The sequence below is a fragment of the Saccopteryx bilineata genome, chromosome 7 (assembly GCF_036850765.1).
Source record: "Saccopteryx bilineata isolate mSacBil1 chromosome 7, mSacBil1_pri_phased_curated, whole genome shotgun sequence".
Taxonomy (NCBI): domain Eukaryota; kingdom Metazoa; phylum Chordata; class Mammalia; order Chiroptera; family Emballonuridae; genus Saccopteryx; species Saccopteryx bilineata.
Window position 1 is genome coordinate 87,402,638 of NC_089496.1, and position 18,131 is coordinate 87,420,768.

The 18,131-nt window shown below is 48.2% G+C and overlaps 1 protein-coding gene across 1 annotated transcript in view; it reads left to right on the forward strand.

Moving 5' to 3' along the window:
• ABCC2 (ATP binding cassette subfamily C member 2) overlaps positions 1 to 18,131 on the forward strand; it is an 85,124-nt gene that overhangs the window by 62,544 nt on the left and 4,449 nt on the right. Inside the window, exons 21-31 of the mRNA XM_066238676.1 lie at positions 48 to 183; positions 871 to 1,090; positions 1,243 to 1,397; positions 4,297 to 4,452; positions 5,921 to 6,120; positions 8,221 to 8,347; positions 10,669 to 10,770; positions 11,212 to 11,355; positions 12,212 to 12,370; positions 13,741 to 13,907; positions 17,662 to 17,856. Coding sequence (XP_066094773.1) covers positions 48 to 183; positions 871 to 1,090; positions 1,243 to 1,397; positions 4,297 to 4,452; positions 5,921 to 6,120; positions 8,221 to 8,347; positions 10,669 to 10,770; positions 11,212 to 11,355; positions 12,212 to 12,370; positions 13,741 to 13,907; positions 17,662 to 17,856 — 1,761 coding nt within the window. The remainder of the gene's footprint in view (positions 1 to 47; positions 184 to 870; positions 1,091 to 1,242; positions 1,398 to 4,296; positions 4,453 to 5,920; positions 6,121 to 8,220; positions 8,348 to 10,668; positions 10,771 to 11,211; positions 11,356 to 12,211; positions 12,371 to 13,740; positions 13,908 to 17,661; positions 17,857 to 18,131) is intronic.

Below are 18,131 nucleotides of genomic sequence, written 5' to 3' on the forward strand. Positions count from 1 at the left end.
GGATGCGCCGCGTGCTCAGGAGAGCTCTCCCCTTTTCAATCTCTCAGATCTAGGTCCAATAGCAGGTCTCTAAAGCCCCTGAGAAACTCCTTGAAAACTCAGAATGTGAATACCCTGAAGAAGGAGGAAGAACTAGTGAAAGGACAAAAATTAATTAAGAAGGAAATCGTAGAAACTGGAAAGGTGAATACAACAGTAAAAAGTACCAGTAGAGGTGATACAAAGCTTGGGATCCCCACATTTCAAAGTTTGATGACTTGATTACATATTTACAGAAGGGTTATGATGACTTATGATTGCTTTGTAAATCTTAAAATTCATCATTTGAAATGTTGGTAAGGGCTCTGGGATTTTTATTGAATCATATTTCCATGAAGAATGACCTGTTTCCTCTGAATACATTCATGGCACAATTCATGAGTGTTTGATTCTATTCTGATGATATGTGGAGCAAAGAACAAAACTGCTTTGAGATGCAATTCTGGCTAATACAGCAAACTCAGAGTACGTAATTTAATTTAATTTAATTTAATTTAAAACTAAGGTCTTATATTTAAGGTCTTAACTTAAATCCAAATTACTGAAACAAATTTCAGAGTCTGCAGTATAACCCCGCATGTCCCATTCCATTTTTCTACCTTCCTCTCTTAATTGCATCTAGAAGTTCATTGATAATCTGATAATTACTTATCTTGCATTGTATTTAAGGATTAATTATTATCTTGGCCCAATGCAGAAATGATAATCACAGACTACCAAATTCTGCTACCAGCAATCCATTTTTGCAGAGGACTCCACTCCCCCTTGTGATTGATATTCTGTGTAATTCCCCACCAAAAGCCTACTAATATTGAGATGGGGGCTTCGCAGGTCAAGTTCTCCATCTACCTGACATACCTACGAGCAGTAGGATGGTATTCAATTTTCTTCATCAACCTGGCCTATATGATCAGTTTTGTGGCTTTGATTGGATCCAATCTCTGGCTCAGTGCTTGGACCAGTGATTCTAAAAACTTCAACAGCACCGACTATCCAGCCTCTCAGAGAGATACGAGAATCGGCGTCTATGGAGCTCTGGGTTTAGTGCAAGGTACGTCTGATGGCTACACTAGCCATTTCTTACATAATCTGTCAGTCAATGTACTTTGCTTGGCCTCAGGGAAAAGAATTGCCATTATATCCTTGGCAAAAGACATCAGGGACCCCTCTGCGTGGCATTGACTAAACTTCTTCCATTTCTAGGTTTATTTGTGCTCATAGGAAATACCTGGAGTGTCTACGGTTTCACCCATGCATCAAACATCCTTCACAAGCAACTGCTGAACAATATCCTTCGAGCACCCATGAGTTTTTTTGATACGACACCCATTGGCCGGATTGTGAACAGGTTTGCTGGCGTAAGTATCTCAAGAGCTGTAAGATTATGTATTTGTATGCTAAGGCTCTTTTTATTTCTGACAGGGAAAGAATGCTCACGTCCCCCTGGACAATACTGTGTAGTGCCAGTTCTTTTGCCCTTCAGTATGCAAATTACTTCTTGAGTACCTTGCGTGAGGTCTCAAGGATCCTGGGGATACAGGCCTGAACAGTTCTGGCCCTTTAAGTAGCTCGCCATCTAGTGAGTAAGAGAGCCAAGGAAATAAAGGCTTGCGATAGAATATGGCAAAGCCGAAATAATGATGTGTCCAATGGTGTCCTGGCAGTACAAAAGAATGACAGAGAAAAGAGGTACTAGCTCACCCTCAGTTTCCCACAGCGAGGGTGGGAAATGTGCAAAAAGGTGAGACGAGTGAAGTTAGGGAAGTTAGCAGGGAGATGGCAGGGTAGGGGTGCCTGAGCGGCAGTAGAAGCAGGATGAGAGGAATCACTCTGCAGAGGGGAAAACACAGGGAACGACCCTATCACTGGCCACAACAGTGAACAAAAGGAATAGCAAGCAACTCTTTGCTTTGTCTCTGCCTCCATTCCCAAAACCTCTACCTTCTATGCTTGAAGAATGAGTAAACGAGGTCTGGATTGTAGAAGAGAGCCACTGGTGACTTTAATGAGATTGTAAAACATAGTCTCCATCTACTACAGATCCTGGAATTCTTAGCATTTATTCATTTGTTTATTCAATGACATTTATTGAGCACATTCTATGAGCCAAAGACTATACTAGCCATTGGGATGCTCAATAAATGTTAAGGTTATAGTTGGCTCTCTTCTGTGGGCCAGACCAAACTCACCGATTCTTGGTGCATATGAGATGGAACTTTTAGGAACAGAGGCAGATACTAAGAAAATCTGAGTAGTATTCAACTATCACTAGCACAGTTTTCAATCCTCTGTAGAAGAGGGAACACATAGTTTAAAGTGTCTGAGCATCTCTGGACCCTTATTTGTATGGTCCTGGGTACTGGGCGGACACAGGAAGACTAGCTCCCAGCCCACTGCCAGGTTTTGGGGACACAGTGACTGATTCTAAAGTGGGCGGATGACTGGTCCTCATTTATCACCTTCCTCTGGGACAAAAATGGTGGGCATGATGTCATTGGAGGCAACTTTATTGGACACTCTGCTCTTTATAGTTCTATACCAGTTTAGTTGGGAGATTTCACACAGGAATTTTGCAAGAATTGCAACTCATTTCTGATGTTGTAATATATAATTAACCTTCTGAAAAAGAGAACACAGGTTTTTCTGAGTCATTAGGCAACAGTCGTATTTTGCAAATTGCGTTTGCATGAAAAAAGAAACTGTCATTAGTTATACAGTGAGTTTTGTAGGGTAAGTGGCTCAGGCCCATAAAGGACAGTTCAATCTCGGGTCCTCTAGAGCTGAGGGTTGAACCCTTAAGAGGGGATGCAGGAAGAGTGGAGGAAAGAAGGAGAGTCCGTGCCAGGTTAAGAGTCAAAAGTAATGTGCAGAGGACTGATAGTGGGCAAGGGTTTCTTTTTTTTCTGCCAACCTGGACTTAACTGTTAGCTGCATTGTGCTGTGACTTTGGGGAAGAGTAAACTGGACTCAGGAGTCACCCACTCTTCAGTACGCTCTTAGGAAACTGTTATCCCTTACCCAGTTTGGGGCACTCCAGAGGTAATGTGGACTCAGTTTGATACTCACATATTACTGACCCTAGAACCAACCTAACTTGAGAAATATAGACAAGGGAAACGAAAAAATATAATTCAGGCTTCCTGTGTGTACTAAGCCATCCATCCTCCCTCCCTCCCTTCCTCCCTCCCTCCCTTCCTTCCTCTCCTTCCTTCCTCTCCTTCTTTCCTTTCTTCCTTCCTTCCTTCCTTCCTTCCTTCCTTCCTTCCTTCCTTCCTTCCTTCCTTCCTTCCTTCCATCCATCCATTTGCTCATTTATTCATTTATTCAACATGACATAAAGGTGACATAGCAGTAAGACCCATCCATTTTCTCTGATTAGCACACTAACCAGGCAGGGATCACATTAATTCTCCACATCCTTCTTCCCTTGAAGCTTTACATTTGACAGAGGAAACAGCTTTCTAGGTTCCTCAGTCAAGGAGGGGTGACAGGGCTTCTTGACTGAAGCCTCTAAACAAATGTTTATTGAATGCTTGTTATATGCCAGGCTCTGTTCTAAGTACTCAATGAAATTAGGACCTGTGTAAAGTTAGAATAATTGAATTGACTTGGCTCTAGGAGGATTTACCATGTAAGGCTCCATTAGCTTAGGGTGGTTATGAATGGTTTAATACATTTGACAAATTCTATTGAAGGAGCGGTTTGGAAAGATTTAGAAAGATAATGAAGTTAACCTGACCAAACAGTGGCACAGTGGACAGAGTGTTGGCCTAGGACACTAAGGACTAGGTTTAAAACCCTGAGGTCGCTAGCTTGAGGGTGGGATCGCTGGCTTGAATGTGGGATCATAGACATGACCTCATGATAGCTGGCTTGAGCCCAAGGTCACTGCCTTGAGCAAGGAGTCACTGGCTCAGCTGAAGTCCCCTGGTCAAAACACATATGAGAAAGCAATCAACGATTCACTAAGGTGCCACAACGAAGAATTGATGCTTCTCATCTCTCCCTTCCTGTCTGTCTGTCCCTATCTGTCCCTCTCTCTCACTAAAAAAAAAAAAAAAAAAAAAAAAGATAAAGTATAGAAATGAGGTGGATTCTATAGAGTGAGAACAGTCTATTACAAATTAATATCCTGAAATGATTAAATGAAGGAGTCACTGGGAACGCAGAATTGAACACATTTCCTGCTGGAATGAGGAAGATCTAAAATGCCATAAGAGTTCATTAGTTCACCATGTCCCAATCCTGTGTTCCTAGGACATTACCACAGTGGATGACACCCTCACTGTGTCCTTGCGCAGCTGGGTTTTGTGCTTCCTAGGGATAGTCAGCACCCTTGTCATGATCTGCGCGGCCACTCCAGCCTTCATCATTGTCATCATTCCTCTTAGCGTCATTTATGTGTGCGTTCAGGTAGGTTTGGAAATGGCTGGGTCTCCTTTCCTCCCTAGTTGCAAAAGCCCAGGCTCCTTCCTGAGCATCTTCTCTTCTGTTTATTGCTGGTCATGGCACCTCTCCGGCGCCTTTGTCATCTCCTCATAGATCGATATCCGAGCAGCCAACAGGCCACTGTCTGGAGCTAAAGTGTCAGCACCAACTGGTGTATGGCTCACAGCAAATCTCCCCCTAACAGCTGTCCCCTTAAAGCTTAAGTGGGGAATATTTATGTTTAGATCCAATATTACCATGAGGTTGGCTCTGGACAGATTTGAAGCTCTGTAAAACCCCACACAGCGGTTAGGTCAGGGGTGGCTATGGCTGCTTGCTTGGTTGACTTGGGCTTATCTACTTGGAGATGTCTCTCAGCAGGAACTAGAGCTTTCTTCAGGTCAGGGCAGTTCCAGTTTCATGGGAAGGGGGGGTTGTCTTTGGATGGCTCGGGTTCATTTCCAGTGTGTTCTTGAGGAACCCGGTAGCTCGAGAGCCACGCCTTACAGAAACACTGGAGCAAGTGGAAGCGACTCTATGCCTGTCTGTCCGTCCCCAGGGCCGGGAAGCGTGGAGAGGACTCTTTCCCACCCATTACCTTTGGGATAAACAGGAAAACAGGTCTGCCCTTCAGTCCAGGGCAGCCTGTGGCCTGTGGTAACGTGACACCTCCTGGCCTGTATTAAGTTCTTCCTCAGATACATCGTCATCTTGGCAACAGCCTTTCAAATGTTAATGACAAACCAATAAATAAGAAGCAGGATATTTGAGAACACTTTCAGCTAGAACATCTTGAATTCTGACTCAAATGCTGAGCTCTCCCCTGGTCTCCACAAACCCTCAGGGAATCTAGTGACCCCACTAATCCGTTCCCCAGACCTCGCCCCACAGCCCTCGTGGTTCAGAAGCCTGCCCGCACTCTGCCACCTCTGGTTCTGGTTCTGGTTCGTAGACCCCCAACATCCCACATACCTCCAGAACTATCTTTTCACACACCATGCGGGCACGGTTTTGGTCACTGACCTGTATCCAGTCACTTTTTTTTTTCAAACCTCCTCATGACTTTCTCTGACCATCTCCACTTTCCACACGCCTTTAGGTCCCGGCTGCATTCACACAGTGGGTTTGGAGACCATTTATTCTAACTACTACGTCAAAAAAACTGTCCTTTGGACAATATATGCAGATTTGGGGGAGAATATGGATCTGGCTGTGGGATTGCCTCCTCACTGTCACCCTCTGTTCCCCACCACCCTCATCTTCCCACCATCCTCCTCTGGGCCTCTGTCACCCTTGCTCTAGCCAGCGGTGAGCCTGGGGACCTCTGTCCTGTCCAGATGTGGGCTGTGGCCGTCTCGGTGAAGAACACTGGGTCATGGTCACAAAGGAAGAGGTGCGGCGGCACATGTGACACGATTGTGTGACTGACTGGCTCCTTACTTTTCGGGTCCAGATGTTCTATGTGGCCACTTCCCGCCAGCTGAGACGTTTGGACTCTGTCTCCAGGTCCCCGCTCTACTCTTTCTTCAGCGAGACCGTGTCGGGTCTCCCTGTCATCCGCGCGTTCCAACACCAGCAGCGGTTTCTCAAACACAGCGACGTGTTGATTGACACCAACCAGAAATGTGTCTTTTCCTGGATTATCTCCAACAGGTGAGGCTTCCCTGGGTATCTGCCCAAACGAATGCTTTGGGGTTCTGCACGTCTGACACGAGGTGTGGGAGAAGGGGCGCGGCCAGTGAGGTGAGTGTCACTCTAGCCACATACGCCTGTTATGTCAGCAGAGAGAAGACAGCATGAGCTTTGGAGTCAGAGACTGGGTCCCTGTGCCTGCGCTGCCATTTACCAAGCTGGGTGAATTGCCTTCACCTCTCTAAGGGAAATCTCATTTTCTTGGTGTTTCAATGGCTGGAACACAGCCTACCTCACAGGCCTAGGGTGCAAGTCAAACGGCATCCGTGAGCGGTGTGACACCCAGGTACTGCACAAGTGCTGGGTGAGCTGGATATTCCATTTGCTTCCCTGAGAGTGAACGTCAGCTTCTCCACAGGCGGGACAACTCTGGAGGGTACGGAACAAAGCAGAGGCTGGAGCGCAGAGATTTGGGAATTTTTAGGGAAAGCCAATGATGGCACTGGAAAGCTCACATCCTGCGGGTCAAACCCTGAGAAGGGTGAGCGTTCGCCATTCCTCCAGCATCACTAGACCCTGGCATGAAGGCATGGGTCCTTGAAGGAAGCAGGTCTTGTGGACTGAGTGACAGTTCTTGAGCACCTCCCACACTGTCTTGAGGTAGCAAGAGCAGGCCAATGATCTCAGTGTTGTTTGGAACATGGAGAGGTCAGGAATTTGATTGTAAAGACATTTTCTTTCTGAGGTACTTTCCAAGAAGGAAAACAGTCAATCCTATTGGATGCCCATTGTAAATATGTTTAATATTTGTTTATACAATGCTAGAATTATTGGTGCAAATTTATTTAACTACATTTTATCTGAGAAAGTCTAATTTTATAAACCAGCCCTGGCCGGTTGCTCAGTAGTAGAGCGTTGGCCCAGCGTATGGAAATCCTGGGTTAGATTCCCGGCCAGGGCACACAGGAGAAGTGCCCATCTGCTTCTCCACCCTTCCCCCTCTCCTTTCTCTCTGTCTCTTTCCCTCCTGCAGCCAAGGCTCCATCAGAGCAAAGTTGGCCCGGGCGCTGAGGACGGCTCCATGGCCTCTGCCTCAGGTGCTAGAATGGCTCTGGTAGCAATGGAGCAACACCCCAGATGGGCAGAGCATTGCCCTCTGGTGGGCATGCTGGGTGGATCCTGGTCGGGCACATGCAGGATTCTGTCCCTTTACCTCCCTGCTTTTTATTTCAGAAAAAAAATTTTTATAAACCATGTCTATCTATATCCTATTTAGTTCTCCATAGTTGATCTCCCAGTGAACAACTGGGAGATCTTTTTATTTTATTTTATTTTTATTTTATTTTTGACAGAGACAGAGAGAGGTTCAGAGAGAGGAACACATAGGGACAGACAGACAGGAAGGGAGAGAGAAGCATGAATTCTTCATTGTGGCATCTTAGTTCTTTATCAATTGCTTTCTTCTGTGTGCCTTGATAGGGTAGCTACAGCAGAGCGCGTGACCCCTTGCTCAAGCCAGAGACCTTGGGCTCAAGCCAGTGACCATGGGGTTTCGAACTGGGGTCCTCTGTGTCCCAGCCCAACGCTCTATCCACTGCACCACTGCCTGATCAGGCTCTACCTTTTTAGGATCATGAAATCTGACGGGACACATAGTACCTTCCTGTGCCACTTACATGTGGTTCTCTGTGGCATTATTTCCCCGCCTAATCAGAAGAAATCATTTGGAACATTTGCTAAAAATGCAAGTTCCTGAACCCCATCTGAGGCCCCCTGAGTCACAATCTCGTGGGAAAAGTCCACACATTTGTTTTGCATGATTTTGTAGATGTTTAACAATTGCCCCAGATGATTTAGGATTTGGCACATTTGAGAGGCGCTGCACCATAGGATTCTCTTAGTTTAACAGACTCCTCTAGTATCTTTAAAGTGCAAATTTATTTTCCAAAATTCAACTTGAAAGACTTTGGGAACACATGCTACTACAGTCAAATTGAGGCACCTGCTAAGAACACTGGTCTACCAACTCAAGGCCTCTGAGAATGTCCTATAAACACCTCACTGCTGGGGCGCAGGCTACCACTCAGTGACACCCCTCTCTCTGCTTCTGTCGTCCTGCAGGTGGCTCGCCATTCGTCTGGAGCTGGTAGGAAACCTGATTGTCTTCTTTTCATCCCTGTTCGTGGTTATTTATAGAGATACTGTGAGCGGGGACACCGCGGGCTTCGTTCTGTCCAATGCACTCAATGTGAGTCTGAAGGCTGGGAGTTTGGTTAAATTAATGCACTTACTCTTAAACTGTGTCTAGAGTGTGCCATGAGGTTCATGCTCTTGATTCTTCTCCAGATCCAGAGGCACTAGGGGACACTGAGGTTCAAATCTCAGCTCCATCTCTTACTATGAAACCCATGGACACGCTCCTTACTCTGTTTAAATAGGTGCCAGTGTCATCTGGACATAAATTTTGTTGCCGTTGGGAGCTAAGAAAGCAATTTTTTTTTTTTTTTTTTTTTGGTATTTTTCCAAAGCTGGAAACGGGGAGAGACAGTCAGACAGACTCCCGCATGCGCCCGACCGGGATCCACCCGGCACGCCCACCAGGGGGCAACGCTCCGCCCCTCTGGGGCGTCACTCTGTAGCGACCAGAGCCACTCTAGCGCCTGGGGCAGAGGCCAAGGAGCCATCCCCAGCCTCCGGGCCATCCTTGCTCCAATGGAGCCTCGCTGCAGGAGGGGAAGAGAGAGACAGAGAGGAAGGAGAGGAGGAGGGGTGAAGAAGCAGATGGGCGCTTCTCCTGTGTGCCCTGGCAGGGAATCGAACCCAGTACTTCTGCATGCCAGGCCGATGCTCTACCACTGAGCCAACCGGCCAGGGCCAGAAAGCAATTTTATATGATTCAATCTAATAGTTCCCTCTCTCTTTGCCTCTTTGCTTGATCCTAGTCAAAAGAGAAAATAAGTTAGTTTCTTTTCCAAAATATAGCAGTAACCAGAAATCTTTTGAAAAAATAATTTCATGTTTGTTTGTTTGTTTGTTTGTTTAGATCACAAAATAATTGGAGATCATTCTAATACAGAATATAGAGTCCAATGAAACTATATACTGCGTCCCCAACATGACTAGGTGATAGATGTTAGACATTATTTCCTAGCATCTAGAGAGTGGCTGGCACTACAGGAAATGTTTAATAAATACTAATTTCATGAATCATTTGGCCATCTTCCATGGCATCTTTTGAACTAACATGCTGTAGGTTTGCATGCTGCTGGCACGCTCTACATCAGGGGTCCCCAAACTTTTTACATAGGGGTTCAGTTCTCTGTCCCTCAGACCGTTGGAGGGCCGGAGTATAAAAAAAAAAACTATGAACAAATCCCTATGCACACTGCACATATCTTACTTTTAAGTAAAAAAACAAAACGAGAACAAATACAATATTTAAAATAAAGAACAAGTAAATTTAAATCAACAAACTGACCAGTATTTCAATGGGAACTCTGCTCCTCTCACTGACCACCAATGAAACAGGTGCCCCTTCCAGAAGTGCGGTGGGGGCCGGATAAATGGCCTCAGGGGGCCGCCTGTGGCCCGCGGGCCGTAGTTTGGGGACCCCTGCTCTACATGGTGCTGTCTTTAGTACTAGTTAGTGAGGCCCAAGGCGGTCCTGGCAGGCACCCAAAAGGACCCACCCTGTTGTTCTCGCAGTGCCACTCGACTCCTGGTGCTGCTGCTGCTTCCTCCGTCCATTTCTAGGCTTATTAACCTAAGGGAGATGGGGCAAAGAATTAGAGAACTATTCTACTGAACCCAAACGAAAACATTATCAACCATCTCATGTGGTTCAGCCTACACTGTGTGGTTACTCTTGGTCCCCACAACCCAGCATTCTCCCTCTCTCCAACCACCATTCACTCAACAAAAACTCCCTGGTGTGAGTGAGTCTCTGTCTGAGAAGCCTGCATCTGACTGATCCACAGATTCCCCAGACCTGAAACTGGCTCCGATCATGACAATCCCATCACTGGTGGTTAGTTGCATCTTTGAAATGGCAGGAAGGCAACTGGCATTTACTCGGGCAAGGAGGACAAGGATCCATGTGGGTGTCTCACCTTGAGGGCTGGGTTCTCAGTCGAGCTGCTGTTCATTGAGAGCAGAGAGAAGAGGCAGCATTTTGGAAGGCCTTTTCCTACCTTGTATCTTTTCTTCTATAGAAGGCCACCACCCACCACCTAGAATGCTAGGCTTCCCAGCAGGAGAGCCAAGTTCTGGTCCCATTCCATCAACTGCCAGGCTCTCCCACCCCAGCTGCCGCCCCAAGCCGCCCCAAGCTCACATTGCCTCTCATGTGAGCCCCTCGGAGTTGAGCACTTGTTGTCCTCCCGTCATTCACTGCACTGGTCTCGTTTCCTCCCACAGGGAGGTGAACATGGTGCCTATGCTTCCCTTGCTTTTCTCATAGAGCTTCACAGAATGCTGGGTGCAAAGGAGGCGCTGGATGGACCTTGTGGTTGGCACATGGCATTGGTTTCTGAGCCTGAGATGATCATTAGTCTTCTGCTTTTTCTGTAGATCACACAAACGCTTAACTGGCTGGTGAGGATGACATCGGAAATTGAGACCAACATCGTGGCTGTTGAGCGAATAAATGAGTACATAAACGTGGAAAATGAGGTGAGAGAGCATTAGAGAAACGCAGAGACAAAGAAAAGGGTGTGACTCCCTTAGAGAGAGCATCTTCACCTGCACTAGCCACTACACATGGGGATTAGAAATATTCTCCTAAAAGTTTCCCTTGTTCTAACTCAAATGACTTAATTTCTTGAAACTTAGACTAGGGAATGGTTTGGGAGAAGTCAGGTCTTGGAATGTACCAAGTGAAAGGGTGGCTTCATTCTGGAGATCCGCGGAGCAGACTCGTGGGGGTGGGGTAGGGTTTCTTTGATTGAATAAGGTAGGAACCTCTGGAATCCCAGTGTAGTTCAGTCTATTTAATTCAGGTGCCTGCAGGTGGCTGGGACACTACTACCCCCCTACTGCTCTGCGACATGAGTCCCATGGGGACTGTTCAGCGAGTTGACATGTAAAGCACTTCTCCTTCTGTCTCCTTGCCAGGCACCCTGGGTGACTGATAAGAGACCTCCGGCTGGTTGGCCTAACAAAGGGGAGATTCGGTTTAACAACTACCAAGTACGGTACCGGCCTGAGCTGGATCTGGTACTGAAAGGGATCACTTGTGACATCAGGAGCCAGGAAAAGGTAGGTGGAGCCGAAGAGAGGCCTGGGTGTGAGTCCTTGTGATGAGAGGACAGTTGGACACAGACTTGGTAAGCAGCTTTCATCATTCTGGGCTTTCATCATTCAAGCAGAGTGACAGATTCAGGGCACTGCCTCTACTGGAGAAATGTAAGGACACAGTGTGGCCACTAGAGGGCAGGATATCCACATGGGATCAAACAGACTTACGGAGGCTGTAATTCTTTCTGCTCAGCCCTTCCCTGCCTCCTTGCCCGCCTGGCTTCTCCAGGAGCTGACCAGGGTTGATTTCCTGAAAGGGCCAAGGGCACGGAGAGAGGGAGTCAAGAAGCATGTGGCCGGGGAGAGAACTGGTGAGAACAGCGGCCTGGAGGTTCTCCCTACACAGAGAATGGCCTAGTTCTCCTTCTGGTTTGCAAAGTCTTGCACTCCCGTTTAGTGTTCTTGTTCTCTGAAAACTTGGGGTCTGATGTTTGGGTAAGGATGCTGAGGTCCAGGTCAGGGTGTGGCTCTCAGCTGATGGCAAGCCCGCTCCTTCTCTTCTCATTTCTAAAAAAGGACTTGAAAATAAACTATAATTTCCAATAATAATTATGATAAGAGCTGTTGATGTGACCATGCCCAAAAGTCACTGTAGTTCTCAGCAAGCAACAATTTAGGAGGTGGCAGAGGACCGCCAATGTTTGTCTGACATTTGGACCCTTTTTTCCCCCACTCAAATCAAAGTCAGTTTAACATCTTAGAGATGAAGTGGCCAATCTCTGCCTCTTTCCGCCTGTGATTTGGACTGCCCCAGGCTAAATTCTTATCCATTAAGAATTACGTGTGGCGAACTAACCTGCAAAGGCCCTCTTTCCAGATTGGTGTGGTGGGCAGGACAGGAGCTGGGAAGTCATCCCTGACGAGCAGCCTCTTCAGAATCCTCGAGGCTGCTGGTGGCCAGATCCTCATCGATGGGGTAGATATAGCTTCCATTGGGCTCCACGACCTCCGAGAGAAACTGACCATCATCCCCCAGGTGAGCTCCAAAGCCTGCTGTCACACTCAGCGGGAGACTGGGGCAGGAAACGTATGCATCTCCTTCTTGGTGTAGAGTCAATTGGCAGTGTCAGTTCTGCAGTCTACCCAGGGTACCCGAGCAGTTCCCGAAGACACACTGTTTCCAGAACTTAAAAAAAAAATAAGTTCTGCGGCGTTTTGTTGTTGTTTTTGGTTAGATGCTTATGTGACTACCAGTATCTAGCCAGTAGGTGGCAGCAACACAACAGAAGTCAAATAAAGCAGCTGATTAGCATTTCTACAGCCCAGCACGGTTTGCAGGACCCTTTGCAATCAGCATTAGCAGTTTTCCCGATGAAGCTTGAAACCATTAAGCTTTATATTCCCCATTTGATGTGGTTAAAAGATAGGGCAGGGAGTGTGCTGCAGGTTTCTGCCAGCAAGCCAACGCTCAGTGCATCAGCAAGAAAGGATTCCCTTTGGCTTCCTCTCCGGACCCCACCAAATCAGGACTGCGCTGGAGGCCTCTTGGTGGCACGTGGGCGCTCATTAGAACATCCCTCCTCCGCTCACTGCAGCCGCGTCTCTGGGGGTGGTTTTGGTTTGGCTGGCGCTCACTCCGCTCAGCGCGCTCTCTTCTCCAGCCTCCTCAAAGGCGTAATAAATTCTTCCGCTGTGACTGTACCACCCCTGATCCCTCCACCTCCACACCGTAAGATTTATTTGGGAGTGTGGGGTGTTCATTTCACCTTTTAAAGAGGCGCTGAGGCAACTTTGGGAAATCCATACATGAATCTCAGAATGAAAAACAAAACAAGAGAAACAAAGACAAACCAAGGACCCGTCTGAATCGGGCTTAGCTCTCTGCTGGCCGCCGTGCTGAGCCTGCTGTGGGAACCCTTACAAAAGCTCGCCCGCTGGCCCTGGCCGGTTGGCTCAGCGGTAGAGTGTCGGCCTGGCGTGCGGGGGACCTGGGTTCGATTCCCGGCCAGGGCACATAGGAGAAGCGCCCATTTGCTTCTCCACCCCCACTCCCCTTCCTCTCTGTCTCTCTCTTCCCCTCCCACAGCCAAGGCTCCATTGGAGCAAAGATGGCCCGGGCGCTGGGGATGGCTCCTTGGCCTCTGCCCCAGGCACTAGAGTGGCTCTGGTCTGGGCAGAGCGAAGCCCTGGAGGGGCAGAGCATCGCCCCTGGTGGGTGTGCCGGGTGGATCCCTGTCGGGCGCATGGGGGAGTCTGACTGCCTCTCCCCGTTTCCAGCTTCAGAAAAATACAAAAAAAAAAAAAAAAGCTCGCCCGCTGACCACCTTCCACTCTCTCTGGCCACAGAGTGCTGCTGGTCCCTTTCTGTCATCAGCCCCATTAGCCTCTTCCTCCCTTGACTTGCAGGATCCCATCCTGTTCTCTGGAAGCCTGAGAATGAATCTAGACCCTTTCAACAGCTACTCAGATGAGGAGGTTTGGAAGGCCCTGGAGCTGGCTCACCTCAAATCCTTTGTAGCCAACCTGCCGCTTGGTTTGTACCACGAACTTGCAGAGGCCGGTGACAACCTTAGGTAAAGTTTCCTAACCCACTTCCCCCACAGGCAGGGAGAGGCTCTTTGTGCTAGAGGGTGCCTGGCATCCCAGAATCGTCACTCCCCAGGTCTAATTCCTAATGCGTAACATGAACCCGCTGTGAACGAGACAGGAGAGAGTAAGTGTGAATGTACATGGTCATTCTTGAGAACCTTTGCTGGTCCGTGTGCCCTCACGAGACACTACACCAGCGAGCTCACAGGTCCGCCACTGTGGGGGTTCCCTCTGAGCTCACTGCAGTCAGGACGGACAGTCCTGCCGCCTGGTCGGGCCCCAGGAAGTCTGATTCCACGGGGATGAGGCATAGACTGGACGGGGAGTTCCCGAGGACCCCCAGTGGGGGCTGGGGCCATCCCAGCTTGCAGCACTGTCTAAAGGGCGTGTGGATGACGGGGTCATGGTGTCCTCAGAATCCCCGGGTACCTGAAACCCCTTCAACCGGCAGAGGGACTCTCAGCATCACCATTCTTGTTACCTTTGCAAAGATTTTCTATATCTGTTGACATTTCTGGCCTTCACTACGCTCTAACCTGTCAGTTAATAGGTTGGCCTGGCATTTTCCCTATGACAACTGCATTTTCTCCTCCACACCCTGGTCAGCCCTCAGCCAAAGCCCACTGCTCAGAGGTAGTTCTTGCTGCTGTTCAGCCTTCAGAGCGGTGTCGTGGGGGGCCGGACCATCAGCAGGTGGAGCTCATTAATGGAGGGTGGTCAGGAACTCAGTGCATCAGCAGCTCCACCTGCGAACTTGTTTAAATACAGAATCTCAGGCTCCTGACCCGAATCTGCATTTTAGTAAGAGTTGCAGGTGATTTTTGTGTATATTACAGTTTGAGAAGCACTTTGATCTGTAACTAGGCTGCACACTAGAATCACTCAGGAATCTTAAAAAAAAAACAAAAAAACCCCACAAATCTTGGCCCTGGCCGGTTAGCTCAGTTGGTTAGAGCACCATCCCAAAACACCAAGGTTGCAGGTTTGATCCATGGCGAGGCACACATGGGAAGCGACCAATGAATGCACAACTAACTAAGTGGAACAATAAATGAATGCTGCCCCCCGCCCCTTTCTCTCTCTGTCTTTCTAAAATCAACCGACCAGGGCCTTTAAAATCAATCAATTAAAAAAAATCTCAATGCTCAGACTGCACCCCAGACCAACTGAATCAGGGCTCAGGTGATTTCAGTGTGTGGCCCCAGAGAACACTTGGAAGCTTTGGAATGGAAGGCTGCCATGTTTGTTTTCCCTCAGCAATGGAGCTAGGAACTAGCAGGACCAGTGGGCCTTCAGGCCTATGAAATAGACCATTCAGACATTCAGCAGACAAATATACATTGAGCATTTACTACAGGAGCATTTATGCAGGGACTGCAGAAACAGAGAGAAACCACACAGACACACCCCTGGCCTCCTAGCACTTTACGGCATAATGGAGAAGACAGAGCCTGTGCACACTATGCAGTAAATGTTGCAGACGTGTGGGGCCACGTGGGACCCTCTGGCAGGATGTCACAGGGGGGCCTGGATACTTCTGGTTTGTAAGAACAAAAATCTCACCATCCTCCTCTGTCCGTGCTGGGAGCCAATTAAATGGTATTAACAGTGCTTCGATTTTAGACCTGCTTTGGGGGTGTTGAAACTTACATTTCTCTGATGAGTGATCAGAGATCAGAGCTCAATCATCTTGGAGAGGAGAGACAGCAGCCAAGAACCGAACTGGGGCCCGGCCGCAGCCAGGCAGCAGTTTGGGACACATTAAGGACATAGGTTTGCAGTTAGCTGCCTCTGCTTTTCTAGTACAGAGAAAAACTGGAAGTTCATCTTGGGTGACTTCTCATCTCCTACACAAATTTTCTCCCAGAGAACTGCAGAACTTTTAGTCTAGCCACCCTCTGTTTAATATGTTCCCTAATGGCCACAGCAGGAAAGAACAATTAGCGACCTACTGAATATTTCCTCCACATCATTTCCCAAAGCTTCTTTATGTAAGCGAGAGGTCCAGCCTTCATTACCGGCTTTTCACAAATTAAAGTGATTTGCATTTCACGGGCATATTCAAGTTTCACTTACATTGCATCTCACACCAAGACATCGTGTTCATTAGAGAGCTACGTCTCTAATCAAGGCAGAAGGCCTTGAACGAATAATTGGCCTTGAGACTAGCATTACACATTAAAATAATGAATGGATTTGCGAAGGCTGCTAAGAAATGCCACTGAGGCATTCTGGTGCCATGTCACCTTATCTTAATGGTATCAGGTCAAACACAGCTGAAATGAACTTGGGGCATCCATCTTATTTTGCAATTGTTGGTGTTCTGGGTTATCACTGTAGCCAGATACAAAGCACTATTCCTGGGCTAGTGTTTTCCAAACTTGTTTAAACATGAAAACCACTGGGCTGCTTATTAAAAATAAACATTCCTTGGCTCCTCCCCATTCTGATTGAGTAGTGTGGGGCCCACAAATATGAAATTTTACAATAAGTACTTGTGGGCCCTGGTTGGTTAGCTCAGTCAATTAGAGTGTTGTCCCGACATGCCAGGGTTGCAGGTTCAATCCCCGGTCAGGGCACGTACAGGAAGCAACCAATGAATACACAGCTAAGTGGAACAACAAATGAATGCTTGGCTCCCTTTTCTTCTCTCTCCCTTCCTCTCTCTGTCTCTCTAAAATCAATCAATAAAAAATAAATTTGTTGGCCCTGGCCGGTTGGCTCAGCGGTAGACCGTCGGCCTGGCGTGGGGGGACCCGGGTTCAATCCTCGGCCAGGGCACATAGGAGAAGCACCCATTTGCTTCTCCACCCCTCCGCCGCGCTTTCCCTCTCTGTCTCTCTCTTCCCCTCCCGCAGCCAAGGCTCCATTGGAGCAAAGATGGCCTGGGCACTGGGGATGGCTCCTTGGCCTCTGCCCCAGGTGCTAGAGTGGCTCTGGTCACGGCAGAGCGATGCCCTGGAGGGGCAGAGCATCGACCCCTGGTGGGCAAAGCGTCGCCCCTGGTGGGCGTGCCGGGTGGATCCCGGTTGGGCACATGTGGGAGTCTGTCTGACTGTCTCTCCCCGTTTCCAGCTTCAGAAAAATACAAAAAATACAAAATTAAAATAAATAAATTTGTTGGCCCTGGCCGGTTGGCTCAGTGGTAGAGCATCGGCCTGGCGTGCGGGAGTCCCAGGTTCGATTCCCGGCCAGGGCACACAGGAGAAGCACCCATCTGCTTCTCCACCCTTCCCCCTCTCCTTCGTCTCTATCTCTCTCTTCCCCTCCCGCAGCCAAGGCTCCATTGGAGCAAAGTTTGCCTGGGCGCTGAGGATGGCTCCATGGCCTCTGCCTTAGGCACTAGAATGGCTCTGATTGTGCAGAGTGACGCCCCAGATGGACAGAACATCGCCCCTGGTGGGCGTGCCGGGTGGATCCCGGTCCGGCGCATGCAGGAGTCTGTCTGACTGCCTCCCCGTTTCCAACTTCGGAAAAATACAACAAATAAATAAATAAATAAATAAATAAATAAATAAATAAATAAATTCGTTAATGAAGTGCTTGTGGTGGGCCTTCTAATGAAGTTTGGCAAACATTGCCCATGACAACAAGGAACAGGGAGGGGACGAGGCGAAGGCATTCTGGGCGGAGTTAGGAGTGTGGGTTTTCAATGTCTGATCTGATCGGCCCACATCCCTTCCCAGGCTATTCCTTGGTTCTTGGGGGCTAATGCTTGGTTTCTTCCATTGGCTGCAGCGTCGGGCAGAGGCAGCTGCTGTGCCTGGCCAGGGCTCTGCTTCGGAAATCCAAGATTCTGGTCATGGATGAGGCCACGGCTGCAGTAGATCTTGAGACAGATCACCTCATCCAGATAACCATCCAAAAGGAGTTCTCCCATTGCACGACACTCACCATTGCCCACAGGCTGCACACCATCATCGACAGCGACAAGTGAGTAGGGGGCAAGAGCTTGACAGACCCCGCTTAACCTTTGTCAACAGTAATAGAAACAGCGGTGAGCTCTCTTACAGCACAGGAGATAACCGCCATCATTTTACTGATGAGGAAACGGAGGCCGAGAGATTTCAAGTAATTTGCCCAATATTACATATCAAGCTAATGAAAGCCAACAGGGTTAAGGGAACTGCCTAGAGAGGGAACAATGGAAAGCTGTGGAGCATTATAACTGCATATAGGGAGGTGGAGGCTTAAACGAGGAAAGCAGA